The sequence below is a fragment of the Pelobates fuscus genome, chromosome 5 (assembly GCF_036172605.1).
Source record: "Pelobates fuscus isolate aPelFus1 chromosome 5, aPelFus1.pri, whole genome shotgun sequence".
Classification (NCBI taxonomy): Eukaryota; Metazoa; Chordata; class Amphibia; order Anura; family Pelobatidae; genus Pelobates; species Pelobates fuscus.
Window position 1 is genome coordinate 351905996 of NC_086321.1, and position 18382 is coordinate 351924377.

Here is an 18382-nt window from a genome sequence, read left to right on the forward strand (position 1 = left end):
CAATCTACTCGTCATGCTCCACCTAAAGCCTCAGTACATCCTTGGGAAGTGACTAGGTCACCTTGGTCCCGTTTACATATAGATTTTGCTGGCCCTTTTCACGGACAGATGTTTTTTTTAGTTGTTGACTCCTTTTCAAAATGGTTAGAAGTTGTTCCAGTTACATCTGCTACCTCAGTCACAGTCATAAAGATTCTAAGGAGGTTGTTTGCTACACATGGGTTGCCAGATACAATTGTGTCTGACAATGGAACACAATTTACCTCATCAGAATTCAAAATGTTCATGGCAAGTAATCTTATTTGACATGTTACTATTGCACCATTTCACCCATCATCAAATGGTCAAGCTGAGCGTATGGTTCAGACTACCAAAGACTCATTAAAGAGAATTATTGAAGGAGATTGGAATCGTAGACTTGCAAATTTCCTTCTGCAACAACATGTGACACCTTGCTCAAGCACCGGTAGTAGTCCAGCAGAGCTCCTTATGAACCGGCGTCTTAAAACTTGTTTGGATCGTTTACATCCTGATTTGACAACTGAGTTACAAGAGAAGCAAGAATTGCAATTCAATAAGAACTATAATGCTTCTACTGTCAGAGTATTTGCACCTGACAGTGATGTCTATGTCAGGAACTATGTTTCTGGGCCTAAATGGATACCTGCAAAAGTACTTACGGCCACAGGACCTTTGTCATACAAAGTACGAATTCCTGATGGTAGAATATTACGAAGGCATGTCGATCAGATTCGGGAACGGAGTGATGAGATTGTGCCTGCTGCCGGTCCCAGTCATACTGGGTTTTCTGTGATACCAAATGATGTGGAACCACTGGATGATACAGGTCTCAGTTCTCCAGGAGTTGTTATTGAAGAACCAGTTCTGTGTGGTCCATCTGACAGAGCACAGGAAGAAGGGATGGGCACAACTGAAGGTCCAGGTGAAGCAGTTACAAACACGGTTTTGGGGCGCCCAAGACGAAATATTAAACCTCCCAGTTATCTCAAAGACTTTGAGGTCTAGGGGGGAGGAGTGTTATGTATTGAGGTTTATGCAGTCCACCTTCCAGTAGATGGCAGCATAGTGAAGTTATGCACTTGTTCTGTTGTGTTTAGTCTCTTTGGTGTTATGTCATTATGTGTGTGTACTGAAGTAAAGAGAAGTTCTATTTTACTACAATGTCTGAGAGCCATTTGTGAATATATAACATGCTAATACACTAAAATTATGTTTTTCAATAATGCATCCAGTTGCTGTTTGAAGATCTGTACACACTCTGATAAAACCACCTCTTCAGGCAGAGAATGCCACAACCTTATTCTTCTTACAGCAAAGAACCCTTTAATTTGACTAAACTTCTGTTCTTCCAGCCTAAATGAGTGACCTCGTGTTCTATGAATATTCCTGCTTATGAATAGATTTCCAGACAATGGTCTGTATTGGCCCCGAATATATTTGTATAATGTTATCATATCCCACCTGAAGTGACATTTTTTTTAGGCTAAACATTTAAATTTATTAGTCTTTCTTCATAGCTAAAATCTTTAATTTCCCTTATTAATTTTGTAATGACATAATAGCCTTCTTTAAATAAGGTGCCCAAAATTGCATGGTATATTCAAGTTGTGGTTTAATCATTGATCAGAAAGACAAAATTATATTTTCATCCTGAGATTTAATACCTTTTTATGCATCATAATACCTTGCTGTCTATTAGAATTCCCAAATTCTTCACATGTGTTCCTATCACTAATTCACTGCCATTCATGGTGTCGGTTGCTTCTGCATTATTTGCCCCAAAGTAAATAACTTTGCATTTATCTACATAAAATGTAATTTGCCATTTGAGTGTCCGGTCCCCCAATTTAAATCCGTCTGCAGAAAAGCAATATCCTGCTCACATTGTATTACGTTACTTAGTCGTGTATCATTTGTAAACTTGATTTTCAGTGCCTATTTCTAAATCATTTATAAATATATTGAATAGAACGGGGCTCAGAACAGAACCCTGAGGGACACCACTTACCACTTTTGTCCAGCTTGAAAATTTACCACTAATAACAACTGTGTGATTTATATTTAAAGGGACACTATAGTCACCTGAACAACTTTAGCTTAATGAAGCAGTTTTGGTGTATAGAACATGCCCCTGCAGCCTCACTGCTCAATCCTCTGCCATTTAGGAGTTAAATCCCTTTGTTTATGAACCCTAGTCACACCTCCCTGCATGTGACTTGCACAGCCTTCCATAAACACTTCCTGTAAAGAGAGCCCTATTTAGGCTTTCTTTATTGCAAGTTCTGTTTAATTAAGATTTTCTTATCCCCTGCTATGTTAATAGCTTGCTAGACCCTGCAAGAGCCTTCTGTATGTGATTCAAGTTAAATTTAGAGATTGAGATACAATTATTTAAGGTAAATTACATCTGTTTGAAAGTGAAACCAGTTTTTTTTTTCCATGCAGGCTCTGTCAATCATAGCCAGGGGAGGTGTGGCTAGGGCTGCATAAACAGAAACAAAGTGATTTAACCCCTTAAGGACCGAGGACGGTTCAGGACCGTCATCGGCATTTTTGCATTGCCGACCGGTGACGGTCCTGAACTGTCCTAACGGTCTTAGTTACTTACCCGATCGCTGTCGTTCCCCCAGCGGCGATCGGCGGTGCTCCCAGTGTGGGGAGACTGTCTGCAGCCCAGACAGTCTCCCCATGGCCGATTTGGACCCCTGGGGCCATGTGATCGCTCAACAGAGCGATCACATGGTCACAATAGGTGTCCATGTCTCTGCCTGCAGGGGGCTGCCTGTGCTGACAGGCAGTCTCCCTGCTAGTGTAAAATCAGAAGAAAAAAAATAAAGTCAATGTTAATAAAAAATAATAATAATTATATATGTGTATATATATATATATGATATATAGACATATATTATACCTATATAATATATGTCTATATATCATATATATAATGTCATGCTAAGTGTATTTTTATATTAATATGTAAATATATTAATATAAAAATACACTTATAATTAAATTACACACGTATATATATCATATATATAATAACTATATATATTGTATATATATATTATTATAAAATACAAATAATAAGTAATTTAAATTAAATAAAAAAATGTAAAAATAATAATAAAAATGTAAAAAAAAATTATATATCTATATGAAATTTTATTCTAACTGTATTTTGATATTAATATATATATATTTATATCAAAATACACTTAGAATGAAATTGTATATATATCTATGTATATATAAATAAATAAAAAGAATACATATATATATATGTCCATATACAAAATTACATAAATAATTATATAAATATACATGTAGACTTCAAATATATAAATATGCATATATATTTAAATTCTACGTGTGTATTTATGTAATATTTTTACATAATCAAGTAATTTTATTGATTGCAATTTGAGGGACCTGCCTGCAAACCCAGGTCGAAAGTCCAGAGAATTTAATTTGCTAGCACTGTATTTTACCCTGTAACGTTCTACTACACCCTAAAACCCGTTCATGGGGGGTACTGTTTTACTCGGGAGACTTTGCTGAATACAAATATTAGTGATTAAAAACAGTAAAACATATCACAGCGATGATATTGTCAGTGAAAGTGACTTTTTTTGCATTTTTCACACAAACAGCACTTTTACTGATGATATAATTGTTGTGATACATTTTCCAGTTTTGAAACACTAATATTTGTGTTCAGCAAAGTCTCCTGAGTATACCCCCCATGTACAGGTTTTATAGTGTTTTTGAAAGTTACAGGGTCAAATATATGGGTCAAATATTTTTACATTGAAAAGGGCCATGTTGGTTACGTTGCCTTTGAGAGCGTATGGTAGCCCAGGAATGAGAATTACCCCCATGATGGAATACCATTTGCAAAAGAAGACAACCCAAGGTATTGCAAATGGGGTATGTCCAGTCTTTTTTAGTAACCACTTAGTCACAAACACTGGCCAAAATTAGCGTTCAATTTAGTTTTTCACTTTTTTCACACACAAACAAATATGAACGCTAACTTTGCATTTATGTGCCTCTTAACCAGCCCCTCTCCCCGTCCATTAGTGGTCCCCTCCCTTCCCTGTCCCTTAGTGTTCTTCTAACCTCCCCCCTCTTTTCCCTGTCCCTTGGTGTTTCTCTACCCTCCCCTCCCTGTCCCTTGGTGCACCCGCCACCCCCTTAGTGGTCGCACTCCCCTTCCTGGTGTGCCTCCTACCTCTCTTTTAGCATTGCAGAGTGGAAGATATCCCCTACAGGAGCTTCAATTTTCTGTATCTCGCCAGACTGACAGGGAGTGCTCTCTCAGTGAGCACCTCCGGTCAGTCTGGCCAAGTACAGGAAACAGAAGCTCCTGTACTGCACTCCGCCACACTACACTCAGTGGTGTATACACACTGACAGTCACACACACTCAATGACAAACACACAGACTCACTGATCTGACACACACTCATTCATTGACACACACACACTGATTGACACTCATTGACAGACACACTGATAGTCACACACAGACTCAATGACAAAGATACTCTCACTGATTTGAGAGACACACACACACACTCACTCACAGACACTCACAGACACAGACAGTCACTCACAGACACACATACACTCACTCACAGACACACAGACACTCACACACAGACACACACACACATCACATACACTCACACACAGACACATCACATACACTCACACACAGACACATCACATACACTCACTATTTATTTTAATAAATAAACATTTTCCACCCAGCCTCCCTACCTGGAGAGCTGATGTGGATGATGAATCATTCCCTGGGGTCCAGTGGGGCTGCTGAGCGGCGTGCAGCAGTGCTGTGATCAGACGCGGCGAGGGAGCTCTAATCTCCCCGATCTGCTCCCTCGCGCACTGTCTGCTGATGCCGCGGGAGCCGGAATATGACGTCATATTCCGGCTCCCGCGGCATCAGCAGACAGCTCGCGAGGGAGCAGAGCGGGGAGATTAGAGCTCCCTCGCCGCGTCTGATCACAGCACTGCTGCACGCCGCACCCGGGGCAATGGTGTATTTTGGATTTGTGCTGCCCTAGGCACAACTAAATTCGGGCACCCCCAAAATCTAAATTTGCCCCTCCCCCCCCCCCAATTCGTGTCAAGACCATTTTTTTGACTGACAGATACATGCCTTCATTGATACATGCACTGATATACACTCACTGACATACACACACTCACAGGCACACCCATTCTCACTCACAGATACACACTGACGGCTACACTCACTCACTCACAGTAAGGTAGACAGCCCCAGAACACGAGGCAAACAAGGCATTTGTCTGGGAGCTTGGGGTGGCATTTTTTGGCGCCCCCCCGAAAGTGCCGCCCTAGGCAAATGCCTTGTTTGCCTTGTGGTAAATACATCCCTGACCCGGGGTCCAGAAGATGGCCTGGCAGGAGGGAGCGCTTCCCTCCTGCCGGTCACTGAAATCTTGCGCCCCCAGAGCCGGTGCACCCTAAGGCGGCCGCCTGTGCCGCCTTATGGACGCGCCGGCCCTGTATACAAAATATGTATAATTTACAGCAAATATATACACAATATTGAGATTCAGCTAAACATCTACAAAAGAATAAATAAACAGCACATAGTGAAGTACCGGTATATAAAAATAAAATAAATTCTGCGCTTTTAAATTTGCACTCACAGAAAGATTTAAAAGCGCAGAATTAATTTTATTTTTATATACTTCACTATGTGCTGTTTATTTATTCCTTTGTAGATTCTTAGCTGAATCCCAATATTGTGTACATATTTGCTGATAAAAGGGATGATGAATTGTGAAGCTGCATTATTTAAACAGAAGTCAATCATCACTGTGTGTCGTGTGTTGCCAATTAATTAAGCAACACAAAGGTGTGATACACAATTCCTTTGTATGCATAATTTTCAGTCTGTTACAGCTGGCTAAGAATATCCTGTCCTGATGGCAAAGACAAACACGGAAACACATTCTCACAATCCATGAATGCGGTGCAGCCCAAGATTTCCTTTCAGGCCAACGTGGAAAATTTGTAATGTTCTCAAGTTTGTTTGGGGACATATAGCAAACAGCAGAATTTGTATAAGAACAATTTGCATAATAGCCCGCCATAAAAAAAAATAAAAAATAAAAAATCTAAAACCACCTAAATGGAATGAGAAGCTTCACGGTGTTAATAGATCAGTATTTTTTATTTTTTTATTTCACAGTATGTGACAAATGTATTAACAAGGTAAGCTTATACAACGTGATAATATATTCATTTTCTCCTCTAACCCCATGTGACATTCACTGGGTGAGATTTCAGGTTATCACCTATACAATCCAGTGGAAACGGAAAACTGAAATAGCCACCGGGCACAGATGTCAGATTATAAATTTGGAATTTTCTGTGATTGTCTGCATGTCTGCTGTTGTCACCTATCTACTACAGACACTGGACACTGAAGGCACAACTTTTCCTCTCCTGGTACAACAAGTGGACTTTGGATGTAATGCTGGACCAGATCGAAAACACAAGGGAAGGATGGACCACTGTCAACGAGCTGGTAACGGCCATCTTCTATACATGCCACCTTAACATGAAGGATGCTGTGAAATCCCCTTGAACACAAACAAAATATATAACTATATACAACAATATGTGATTAACAGTCATTCAATTTTAATATGCAATATTTAAATGGACATGCTAGGTATCATAACCACTTAATTTTATTGAGGGTGTTCACGATGCTCCAATGCTCCCTACAAGTCTTTTAAAGATGGACCCTGAAGCCATGTAAGTCAGCAAACCAGGAATTACACTTCCTAGTTCTTAATCTATTGTGTTGGTTACAACACTACGCATATGCTACTCCTTGAGAGTGAGTGTGCCTGGAAGTGTGAAGACTGTCAATTAAATGTTTGATTGTCAGTATGTGCTCTGACCTGCACATGTGTCCTCATTGCTATCGATGAGATGCATGTCAGTGAAAAATTATTCTTGAAGCTTGATGACCCTAATGTTTTTGGATCAACCATGATGAAGAGGACATTGTGGTGCTGGATGGCAGGTGAGTTTAAAAACTATACTTTTTTAAATATAAAATTAAAACTGGGCATTTTTTATATTACAATTCAATGTAAATGGCTCAAAAAATACAAATATATTTGATTTTGCCTAGAGTACCTCTTTAGCAAATTGGGAAAGGTTTTGAGAGCTGCGTCATCAGAATATGTTTGTGCTCGGGGTACAAGTACAAGTTAGATGCTGTTTATGAAACCCACCTTATAGAGAGATAATGAACACTCTCATTTTCTGTTCGCAACAAAAAAGCACCCAGATCCACCTCACGCAGCAGTTTCTCCGCGCCTACATGGTTCAGAGCTCCGTGGTACCACCTGGAATAAGAGACAGTGCTATAAAAAACCAACAAACATTTTGACTTATACTGACTACTTCCCACACAAATACTCACGCCTGTCTGTGTAGTGGCAGACTGATGTCCTTGGGCTCACCTAAGGCACTTAATCTTTCTTTTGAGGTGGACCCATTTTCCTTCTCAAAGCTATGGATGGAGGATGTGGATGTGCTTTGAAGATTGTGAGAACCTGGACTCCTGGGTTTGGAATGTAGAAGCAGATGTCTCCTTGTGGGAGAACTGTGCTGCCAACTCGAGCCCTCAAATTGCACTGGAATAGACATCATAATTTCACATTAATTGACACAACATCACCCCCTGTGGATTCTTGCTGAGATTCTTTTAAAGTCTACGTATTCATTTGAGATCACACTAAATAACTGTCACTGAATATTTGTGGTGGTAATTCTGATTAATTTTTTTAGTCCATTTTCATGGTTTACTTTTTCTGAAATACTATTTATTCTGTTTTTGAGATTTATTATTGTGGCTACATAAAATAAATACTGTTCTAGTGCCTGCTGTACCTGCAAATGCTCTGTTAATGTCCTCTTTTTTCCACTCCCACGGCTGGTCATATTCATCAGCAGGCCTCTCATCATCTGATGGCTGACGACTGTCCTGAAAAATTCCCCGATATCGTTCTTCATAAGGACAGTCATACAACTGTAACCCTCTCTCTACCTCACTTTTTGCTGAAGACAGTTGACCTGAGGAACAAATACAAATTAAGTAAATCCAGCCAATCAGTTTTCATGCAGCACCTTAATTTCTGCTTCAAGATATTTATGTTCAGCTACAACTAAGTTGGGAGTCCCTCCTATTCCACTCACATATTTCCTTCAAATTTATCTCAATAATAGTGCAAGAGGTAAGGTGTTAAAATTAGTTAGTGGTGTTCCCCTCGGCCCTCTAAATATGAGGGAGCCTTGGAATCCATTCTATTCTCAGAGATCGAAAGCATCTAATTGTGCCACCATCCATAGTTCAAAGGGGTACCCAAACAACATTGTCCAAATCCTGCTACCTGTAAAATTAAATTATTAAAATTAAATTATTATATAAAATACTTATTTCTGAGCATTTAAATAGGCATTCTTTTTAAAAAAACAATAAACAAAACTAGGACACTTTTGTGAATAAAATATATCGCTCCAAATACATTGCACATCATATGAGGCAAATATTGATTATTACTCCTGCTAATTAAATGTACTCTATACCCTCCAGGCAGGACACTAGGCTGCCCCCTTATTTCTTTATACCGTTTTTGCTGGATGCTTGCTGTCTGCATAATCAGTTAGAGGAACTAATTTATTTATTGGGAGTTCAATTGACGTTTTCTAATTGAACTCACAAATCGTGTGGCATTTTAAACTACTGAATCTCCTATGCATTGTTTATTAAAGGATCACTATAGTGTCAGGAAAACAAACTCGTTTTCCTGACACTATATAATCCTTAGGGTCCCCCCACCCTCAGGCACCCCCTCCCGCTGGGCTGAAGGTGTTAAAACCCCTTCAGCTACTTACCTTTATCCAGCACCAGGCTCCCTTGGTGGTTTTACATTATAGTCTAGTAACACCACCTCAAGTTGTAGTCACTCAGCTGGCCACAAGAGGTACTTCCTTTCTCAGTGCTGCCCAGACTCTGCATGAATACGCTGAACGTTCCGCATAGAGATGCATTAATTAAAATAATCTCAATGAGGAGCTGGTGATTGGCATAGTGCAGCGCTTTGCACAGTAACCTCCCAGTGCTTTCCTATGGGAAAGCACTGGATTGGCTGAGATCGTCTCAGCCATGGAGTCAAGGCAGAGTGGGACCAGCGGCGGTGCTGGAAAAAAAACGTGAGTAAAACCACCTTTCTAAACTAAAAAGAGGGAGCCAGGAGATCTAAATAGTCATTTTACCACTATAGTATCAGGAATACATGTTTGTGTTGCTGACACTATAGTGTTCCTTTAATAAATAACTCTTTAAGTATTATAAATAAACGGTAGTGATTCTACTCACACGAAATCCCAAATCCTTTCCAAAGACCTAAATAAACTCCAGGCAGGATTTAGACTGTTAATAAAAAATACCAATCGTTTGGAGCCTAGTCCGATAAATCAGCTATCAGGCAGTCATTATATATTCAGGATAGACACAAAATATATTTGTGAGCCTGCATGCAAAGCCGGCACTACCACAATGCAAACTGGGCAGCTCCACATGCTGGCAGTGAGATCAGAAGATCTCCCTAACTAACCAGCTCAGCATCTCTTTCAATTGTTAAGGAAAATCAGTTTGTAGTGCTTCATTGCTCCATGAGTCAAAGAACTGCAGTGGGGTTACCTGCCCAGCACATTGATTCATACTACCAGACAACCAACTTTTTACATTTTTTTTTTTAGGCATTAAGCCACATGCAGCCGACCACACAATTACACATTACCTCAAAATACAAAATCCAGTCACACCTCACAAAGCTGTCAGACGGAAAAAAAAAAAACAGACAAAAGAAATGTGAAAAAGCCTCAGGGGAGGTGTGGGATACACCAGGGATAGCAAAATTGATTTTTGCCCGGGGCAGTAAAAACCCTTGGACTGGTTTCCTGTCTTTGCAATTTTTATTCAAGCTGTCACTGTGCATCAAAGTGACAACTAAAGCCCTCTAAGCCTGTTTGAATAGGGCCCATTTACAATATACAATACTGTATGCGCCTTTAGTGATAATCTGCAATTAAAAGGTCACACTACAGGAGACAAATCTCTGAGTGAGTCCTCATTAATTCCATGTCTGTCTTATCTATGGCCGTTGGCTTGCACTAATGGCCCGACTATTAATTTAAATTCATTAGTTCCCCTTTCAAAAGTCAATTTATATATTATTGTTGTGAAAATCTGAGGATAGGTCATAACGAGCAATATTTCCTATTCATTTACTGTTATGACAAGAGTGATAGTTTGAATTCCAAGACGGAAGCCGTTCTATCTCACATACCAGCAATTTCGCCATCATTCTCATACGGTTCCATATAACTAGAATGTTCCATTTCTCCATTTTCTGAGATACATTTATTCTTTACATCAAATGGGTCAGAATATTCACTGCCAATTGAGACCTGCACATAAACAAACAAAAAGGGGGTTACCGAATAGCTGTCTCTATCTGCCTTCATCCTATTTAGTTTTATTTTATTATTTATTTATCAGTAGCATTTATATAGCGCCGACATATTCCACAGCGCATACCAATTACAGAAACAGTGCAAGAACATTCACTTGGAGCTATAAATATGTGTTAGCAGCAGTGGAGGGCAGAATGAATTGCAGCCTCTGGAAACTCACTGAAAAAAAAGAAAGTCTTGCCGCAATAGATGGTATCTATTTATTATTATTATTATTATTTTATAATTTATATAGCGCCATCAGATTCCATAGCGCTGTACAATGGGTAGACTAACAGACATGTAATTGTAACTAAACAACTGGACGTACAGGAACAGAGGGGGTGGAGGTGGAGGGCCCTGCTCAATGAGCTTACATGCTAGAGGATAATTAAGTGGTGGTAGTCCTTTTTTTCATTTTGTAACCAGGCATATATTACCCGTGACAACAGATTTTATTGTTATTGACTAAACTGTAAATTGTCAGAATTGACCAAAGAATGTAAAATATTATTTACAACATAGCTGTCCTGAAATCATAGCTGACCCGAGGGATTAATGCAATCTGTGGATTTTGGAGTAAAATTTTAAATTCACCAGTCAATTCCTAGTTTAGTGAATATATGTATTTTTTATTTTTATTTTGGAGAAATTTGTCATCCGATATTTCTTTTTCCTGTCTCATTCTCTGTAACTATAACCGTGCATCTTAATTGTGTTGTTTAGTATTTAAGTGCAATATTTTTTTGCTTTACATTAGATAATTAATACAATATAATCATCTATCATTGTTCTGTGATTCACAAAATAATTTAGGAAGGTGGTTCAAAAAACAAATGCATATCATTCAATCTATAAACCAAATTGCAAACAAACATTACGTAATATTTTGAGCAAGTTTTCTTCTCTCTAGGGGGAGTGGGTTAAAATGCATCCATGTGCACTTGCTAAGACCTTGGAGAGACTCTGGGGATAATGGAATTCTGTCTCCAGATCAGGATAGTATCGCTGACACCAGCAGAAATCATTCCCCCCACGCCACCTGAAATATTTAGAGGGGACGTAACAGGCCGCCATCTAGGCTTCCTGTGTTTGCCTATCTTCGGTAAGTCAGAAGGACATTGGTGGAACATTGCGCATTGGACGTCCTTCACACCTTGCTCGGCAAGTCACATTATTTCATGACTCACTAGGAGGTAAACAGCCACAGCACGTAATGACTGTCTGTTAATAATAAGAGGACAGTGATCAGTTTCAGCAAAACGTAATAAAATCAATAAAAATGAACGACTGCTTCCGATGCCAGCGAAGAAAATTTTACATGGCATTGCATTATTTCCAATTATATGTGTAGCTAAACATCTGCTTTATTCAAAACCATTCCACACTCAGATATTCCAATTCCACAAGTAGACATTGCACTCTTAGCAATGTTGCTATATTGCATATTGTGCTAATTGGTCAGACCTCTGCAAATGTAAGTATTCAGTGATTTCACTAAACAAGCACAATCAATGAAAATCTCATTATGGGATTGGTAATTTGTAGCTGCTTTAATATAATCCAATGATATCACTATAATTAGAGAGCATAAGGTCATAACAGGGCCCCATCATAGCACCAGGCTACTTACAAGGGGGGCTGCGTGTTTACACTGGCAGCCCTCAAAAACAGAGCGTCTGTAGCATATCCATAATGCATATACAACTTTCTCACAGGTTCCATATAAGTAAAATAAAATAAAAAATATGTATATGTATTTTTTATCTATGCATTTAACCCCTTAAGGACACATGACATGTGTGACATGTCATGATTCCCTTTTATTCCAGAAGTTTGGTCCTTAAGGGGTTAAAGGAACACTCAAATCACCATAACCACTACAACACACTGCATGAGAAACCAGAGGTCTCTGTGGAGTATAGCATGGTGGCTACTCCTGCTGAAGAAGACTGTAACTGATGTGGCACGTTTGACATCTCACTGTGCGATGGAGCCATGGCATTCCTGACACCATAACCACTACAGTGGGCTCTGTGAAGCCACTTCAATGTTTCGTTTTCTTGATGTTCATATCATAAACACAATAGGTGGACTACTGTCAAAACTACTAACACAAGTGTTTTTCCTACACGACAAAATCAGTAGCAACTTTCACTAACCTTATTCATCATGTCCTCATCCTCAGTGGCTGCTCCAAGTCTAGGCCTCCTGCTCCAGTTATTTTCTGTCTGCTCCACTTTGATAAGTCTCTGTCTAGGGGGCAGGATTGTTACTTGGAACCCAGCAACCCTAGCTGGGGACTCTGCATGTTCCAACACATGCTCCTTTTCCTCGTATGGATCTTCAAAATCCAGATTTTTCTGTGCTCTGTATGCACGGATAATTTCGCTTTCAGAGTAATCTGGTTTGGGTGGCTGCGGTGGAGATCTCCTGCTCCCAAAACTATAAAGATACTCTTTAAACCACTTCGCCATGGAATTCGTAGATGTTCTATGACGTCCGCTATCACTTCCCCTGAAATTAAAATGAACAAGTGAAGTAGCTGGAATGGGTTACTCGCTAAAGTGAGAATTCAAATTTAAGGTAAAAAATTCACTAACTCATCTATGCTTCAGTTTAGCTACTTTAGCCATAAATGTGAAATTAATTCTGAATTCAACTTGAATTCTACCTTTCGTGAATAACGCTGTTGGTCTATTGCGCTTCGTCCTTCCAAAAGCATAGAGGTTCAAACTGTGTATATATGTGTGACCTTAATGCAATCTATCTCTAGTGAATAATATAAACAGAAATGGCACACACTAGAATGCAATCGACTAGAGAAAAGAAGTCTGAAGAGGAACAGTCAAGATGATGTGAGATACAAAAGAATAGTGTGGAAGGCACATCTGCTAAAGACAAAGAATTAAAGGAGTACTTACCCAAGGAACTGGGTTTTCTGTTACTATTCTGTTGTTATTATAAGATCCTGCGGTACATGTCGTCTGTACAAGACCTTTCACAGTTCCAAGAGAATATAAAGAAGAAGTAATCATCAAAATGCAATCTACTCATTAGAGAAGCACATGTAGATGGCCACACCATGCATGACCCATGAGATAATCAGATAGAAAGAATTGTAATTAGTGAAGCGATTGCAATTAGATACATATATCTACCATCCTCCAAAAACACTCCAAAACATCTTCTCATACAATTTAATATCTCACCTCCCCTTCTGAAGTGGTCCCGAGGGAAGAGTTTTATTCCCACCCTGACATCTGTTCAGGGGGTGGGTAGCTGGAGCAGCCTCCAAGAAGACATGTATTGTTCGTGTCAAACAAAAGAAAAAAGACACTGGAGAGCTTATAGAAGATAAAAACAAAAAGTGTTGTGTCTATAAACTTAGTTCTAAAAAGTATCTGTATCCTTAAACATGGAATCCCGAATGTTTAACCTCTGCTCCTCTACTGAGAAGGAAAGAAATATTTATTTCACCATTCGACAAGGATCCAGCTAAAGTTATGTTTAATAAGGAGGAGGGTGGTGGTAAGGGAGGGGTCAGAATGGTCTTCTTGTGTGATGCTTGCTAGAGAAAGAAAATAGATGGAAGCATGAGATTGAGGCAGCAGACAGCTGCTGCTTTTACAAAGCATGTATATAACAGAGGCATCAAGTGTCAAAAAAGTGGGGGAAGGAAAGACGTGAGGGACTTCAGCAAGCTTTGTGGATAGGGCAGTGAGAAGAGACAGAGAGTGTACTGTCTACATGAACACACACATATGGACATAATGCGAGTTGCAGGCATCAGCTCTCATGTATAGAGTTAAAGGGACACTAAGTCCAACATATAACGGAACTGTCACTTCACTGGGAACTACACCACCAAATAAAACATTGTAATTAGCTGGTGTTAATATTTGTTTTTTGTTTTTTAAATAAATGTATATAAAAAATTCAACAAAAGAAGTAATAGTTCCGTTAAAGGGACACTCGAGGCATCCAGACCATTGGAGTGGTCTGGGTGCCAACACCCACCACCCTTAACCCTGCAAATGTAAGTATTGCAGTTTTTTATAAACTGCAATAATTACCTTGCAGGGTTAAGTCCTCCTCTAGTGGCTGACAAGCCAATAGAGGGACTTCCGTGTTCTTAGAACACGAAAAGTGTTTTAAACGATGCTGGACGTCCTCACGCTCTGCATGAGGACCTCCAGCGTCGCCGGAATCCCCATAGGAAAGTAATAAATAATGCTTTCCTATAGGGAGGTCTAATGCCTGCGCGGAGGAGGAGCGTGGGCGGAGCCTGACCCAGCGCCGAGGGACATCGGCACTGGATTCAGGTAAGTCACTGAAAGGGGTTTTAACCCCTTCAGCAACATGGGATGGGGGGTTGGAGGGAGAGGGGCACTGCAGGGCACAAATTGCAAATGAGTTAAAGAAATAGAAACATTGTTTCTTTTTTTCTTGCTTTCTCTACATTGACTGTGAGGCGCAGTTATATCTGCACTGATTTGCAAACATCACTGCAACTATAAGCCTGCCTTTTCAGTGACTGACATCAAAGCAGTAAGCTTTACTTCATCCTTCTTTGTCCAAATCCAACTTGTGAATGCAGCTTTAAATAGCTCCTGAGCCAGCCATGGCTACTTACGTGTATTAAAGGGACACTTCAGACCGCTAAAACTTTAGCTTGCTAAATATTTGTGTGAAGAGTGTGTCCTCTTTTTTTTTCGTTTTGCAAAAATTGCAGATTTCAATAGAACTGGACAAGTGTTCATGAGATGAGATAAGGCTCCTTAGACCAGAATGAGAGACTCCTGGCTAGTTAAGTCTCTTAGTTAACATTTTATTTTTTAAAAACAGAAAATAGTTTTTTTTAAATAGTTTTTTTTAAATCAAAGAAGCAAGCTGAAAAAAATGAAACAACCAAGATACTTCATAACTGAATAATGAAGGTATTTTAAAATGAAATAGAATGTACATGTATTGTATAATAGTTAGTTATGGCAATGAGCCATTTGTTTAAATGCATCCTTGATTTGTCTATTTTCGTGTGTGTCATAATATGCCTAACAGGACCACCATGGTACGTACCCCTGGCTCTCGTTTTTTCAGGTGATGTCTCAATTTTACAAGTGTGTGTTTTAAAGCAAATCCTGTTCACTGAATCGAGTTAAAATAAGAATCATCTTCGTCTTAAAAAAATCAGTTAATTCTAATTTAGAAAGAGAAGCAGCCCAGGACATCCTCATAAACATATGGCTCAACCAGAAAATGGTCTTTAGCAAGCTTAGCTCTCAAAGAAAAATGGGTGATTTAATAGTAGGTATACAGGCGGTGTGGTGGAGTGGAATTAAACAGGAACTGTCAGTTCAATTTACACCTTTGAGAATTACTTACAGCTTGTATTTTTTATTTTATTTTGTTCAATCCATAGACAGGACAGCAAATAATGAAGTCATCTATACAACAATGATTACATTGTACGTAAACTGGTAGCTTCACAAATATATATTAAACAGGCTATGGACTGAGTTTTTATATTATAAAAGATAAACAAAGAATTTTCCAAGACACCTCCGAATAAGATTAGCAGGACTGCAATAGCATCATCCTTAATTCCAGAAATAGGAGGGACGTTTTAGAGAAAATGGCTAACCTATGTTAGGGTACAATACAGTATATTGTCAGTAAACAAACTAAAAACAAGTGTTAAGAATACCTCTGAATAGCAGGGGTTGGTGGGGGAGCTATGCAGCAATCAGAAAGCACAAGGAAGGTCATAAGTGTATAAAATGAAAGTAAAATATAAGGTGGTCGAAAAGAAAAGTTAAACAATTTGAGGTTCTCAAATGGAACCTGACCCAATAGGCCAAAAGCTAGATAATAGCCTTAATACCCTATTAAGGCTATAAACAAGGGTTGGGCAGGGGGGAGGATGGAAATGATTGTATCAGTCTATGAGCATAGTAATTATAAAATGAACCCTTTAAGGATCGAGGCAATTGTACAAGTTCTGACCAAAACAAAACCTAGAATTGGAACTATGTCTGTTAAACCATAATTTACCTTTTTGTATTGTACCCCTACTTATATATCATTTTGTTCAGGTAATATTGTAAATCAAATAATTATATATGAATCCCAATTTAATATGAACAACATATAAAAAAGTGTGAGAAATTAAAGGACACTTCAGTGCCAGGAAAACAAACCCATCCCAGCTTGCTGAAGGGGTGAAAACCACTTCAGTGACTTACCTGAGACCCCGCCGATGTCCCTCGGCGGTGGTTTTGGGTCTGCCCACGCTCCTCCCCCGCCGACGTCATCCGGCGGGGGAGACTGATCGCGCATGTGCGGCCGCCGGCCGGGGAGACCTAATGCGCATGAGCGGCAATGCTTTCCTATGGGGAATTGAGCGACGCTGGAGGTCCTCACATGCTCTAGCACTGTGCTAGAAACCAGGAAGTGCCCTCTAGTGGCTGTCTACTAGACAATGAAAACTGCAATAATTACACTTGCAGGGTTAAGGGTATTGGGAGTTGACACCCAGACCACTCCAATGGGCAGAAGTGGTCTGGGTGCCTGGAGTGTCCCTTTAAGACATTTTATTTTCCAGCTTCTGCATGGCATTTTAACTGTTAATATCATAATACTGTTTATACCCTTCACTGCAATAAAACACACATATATTTGTATGCTGTGATGTCTAACAGGTACAGGTGTTTTGGAAAGTTATAGGGTAAAATAAAAAGCTTGCCCATTTCAGTTTTTACACATTGAAATTTGCATGATTGGTTATGTTGCCCATGAGACCGAATGGCAGCCAAGGAATTAAAATTACTCCCATCATGGCATGCCATTTGCAAAAGTAGACAACCCAGGATATTCAAAATGGGTATTTTTTATATATATATATATATATATATATATATATATATATATATATATTATTATTATTATTGCCATTTATATAGCGCCAACAGATTCCGTAGCGCTTTACAATATTTTGAGAGGGGGGATGTAACAATAAATAAGACAATTACAAGAAAACTTACAGGAATAATAGGTTGAAGAGGACCCTGCTCAAATGAGCTTACAGTCTATAGGAGGTGGGGTATTAGAAACATTAGGATAGGAAATATCAAGTAGGAGTGAAGCAGAGCTGGAGGAGAGAGCAAAGCACTATCCCATAGGAGAGCAAGAGACAGGTATGTAAGGGAGAGATTACTCTGGGAGGCCATACGCTTTCCTGAAGAGATGGGTTTTAAGGCCCTTCTTAAATGATTGAAGACTAGGGGAGAGTCTGATGGCAGTAGGCAAGTTATTCCATAGGAGAGGAGCCGCCCGTGAGAGGTCCTGCAAGCGTGAGTTGGCCGTACGGGTGCGAGCAGCAGTCAGGAGGTGGTCGCGGGCAGAGCGGAGGGTACGAGGAGGGGCATACCTCTGGATCAGTGAAGAGATATAAGAGGGGCTGGAATTGTTCAGTGCTTTAAATGTATGGGTTAGCACTTTGAATTGACTCCTATAGGATACAGGGAGCCAATGTAAGGACTGGCAGAGGGGCGAGGTGTGAGAGGACCGACTGGATAGGAAAATCAGTCTAGCTGCAGCATTCATTACAGACTGTAGCGGGGCAGTACGGCTTTTGGGGAGACCAATCAGGAGAGGGTTACAGTAATCCATGCGGGAAATTACTAGAGCATGGACAAGCTCCTTGGTAGCATCTTGCGTAAGAAAGGGGCGGATGCGGGCTATGTTTTTGAGTTGGAACCTACAG

General features: G+C 39.6%; 1 protein-coding gene across 2 annotated transcripts; it reads right to left on the reverse strand.

Annotated features, from left to right (window-relative positions):
• Window positions 1-6292: 6292 nt before the first annotated feature.
• Window positions 6293-14441, reverse strand: SHD (Src homology 2 domain containing transforming protein D). 2 transcript variants are annotated; one of them, XM_063453300.1, is made up of 8 exons: window positions 13830-14441; window positions 13542-13615; window positions 12780-13134; window positions 10452-10572; window positions 7990-8172; window positions 7520-7733; window positions 7329-7442; window positions 6293-6662 (listed from the first exon to the last, which is right to left on the reverse strand). In XM_063453300.1, the coding sequence occupies exons 3-8, from the start codon at window positions 13092-13094 to the stop codon at window positions 6476-6478; spliced, it is 1134 nt and encodes a 377-aa protein (XP_063309370.1). In that variant the 5' UTR covers window positions 13095-13134; window positions 13542-13615; window positions 13830-14441; the 3' UTR covers window positions 6293-6475. The 2 variants fall into 2 exon arrangements, with proteins under 2 accessions (XP_063309370.1, XP_063309371.1); XM_063453301.1 differs by having other exon boundaries at window positions 13779-14441.
• Between the last annotated feature and the right edge of the window lie 3941 nt (window positions 14442-18382).

Bases quoted from the DNA above. Each gene is read 5' to 3' on its own strand.
- SHD (XM_063453300.1), bottom strand. From the start codon at position 13,094: ATGGCGAAGTGGTTTAAAGAGTATCTTTATAGTTTTGGGAGCAGGAGA. The intron at 7,734-7,989 runs GTACAGCAGGCA...TGTCTATTCCAG, and splicing joins CATTAACAGAGCATTTGCAG to TGCAATTTGAGGGCTCGAGT. The intron at 6,663-7,328 runs GTGGGTTTCATA...TTTGTGTTCAAG, and splicing joins GTTCATTATCTCTCTATAAG to GGGATTTCACAGCATCCTTC.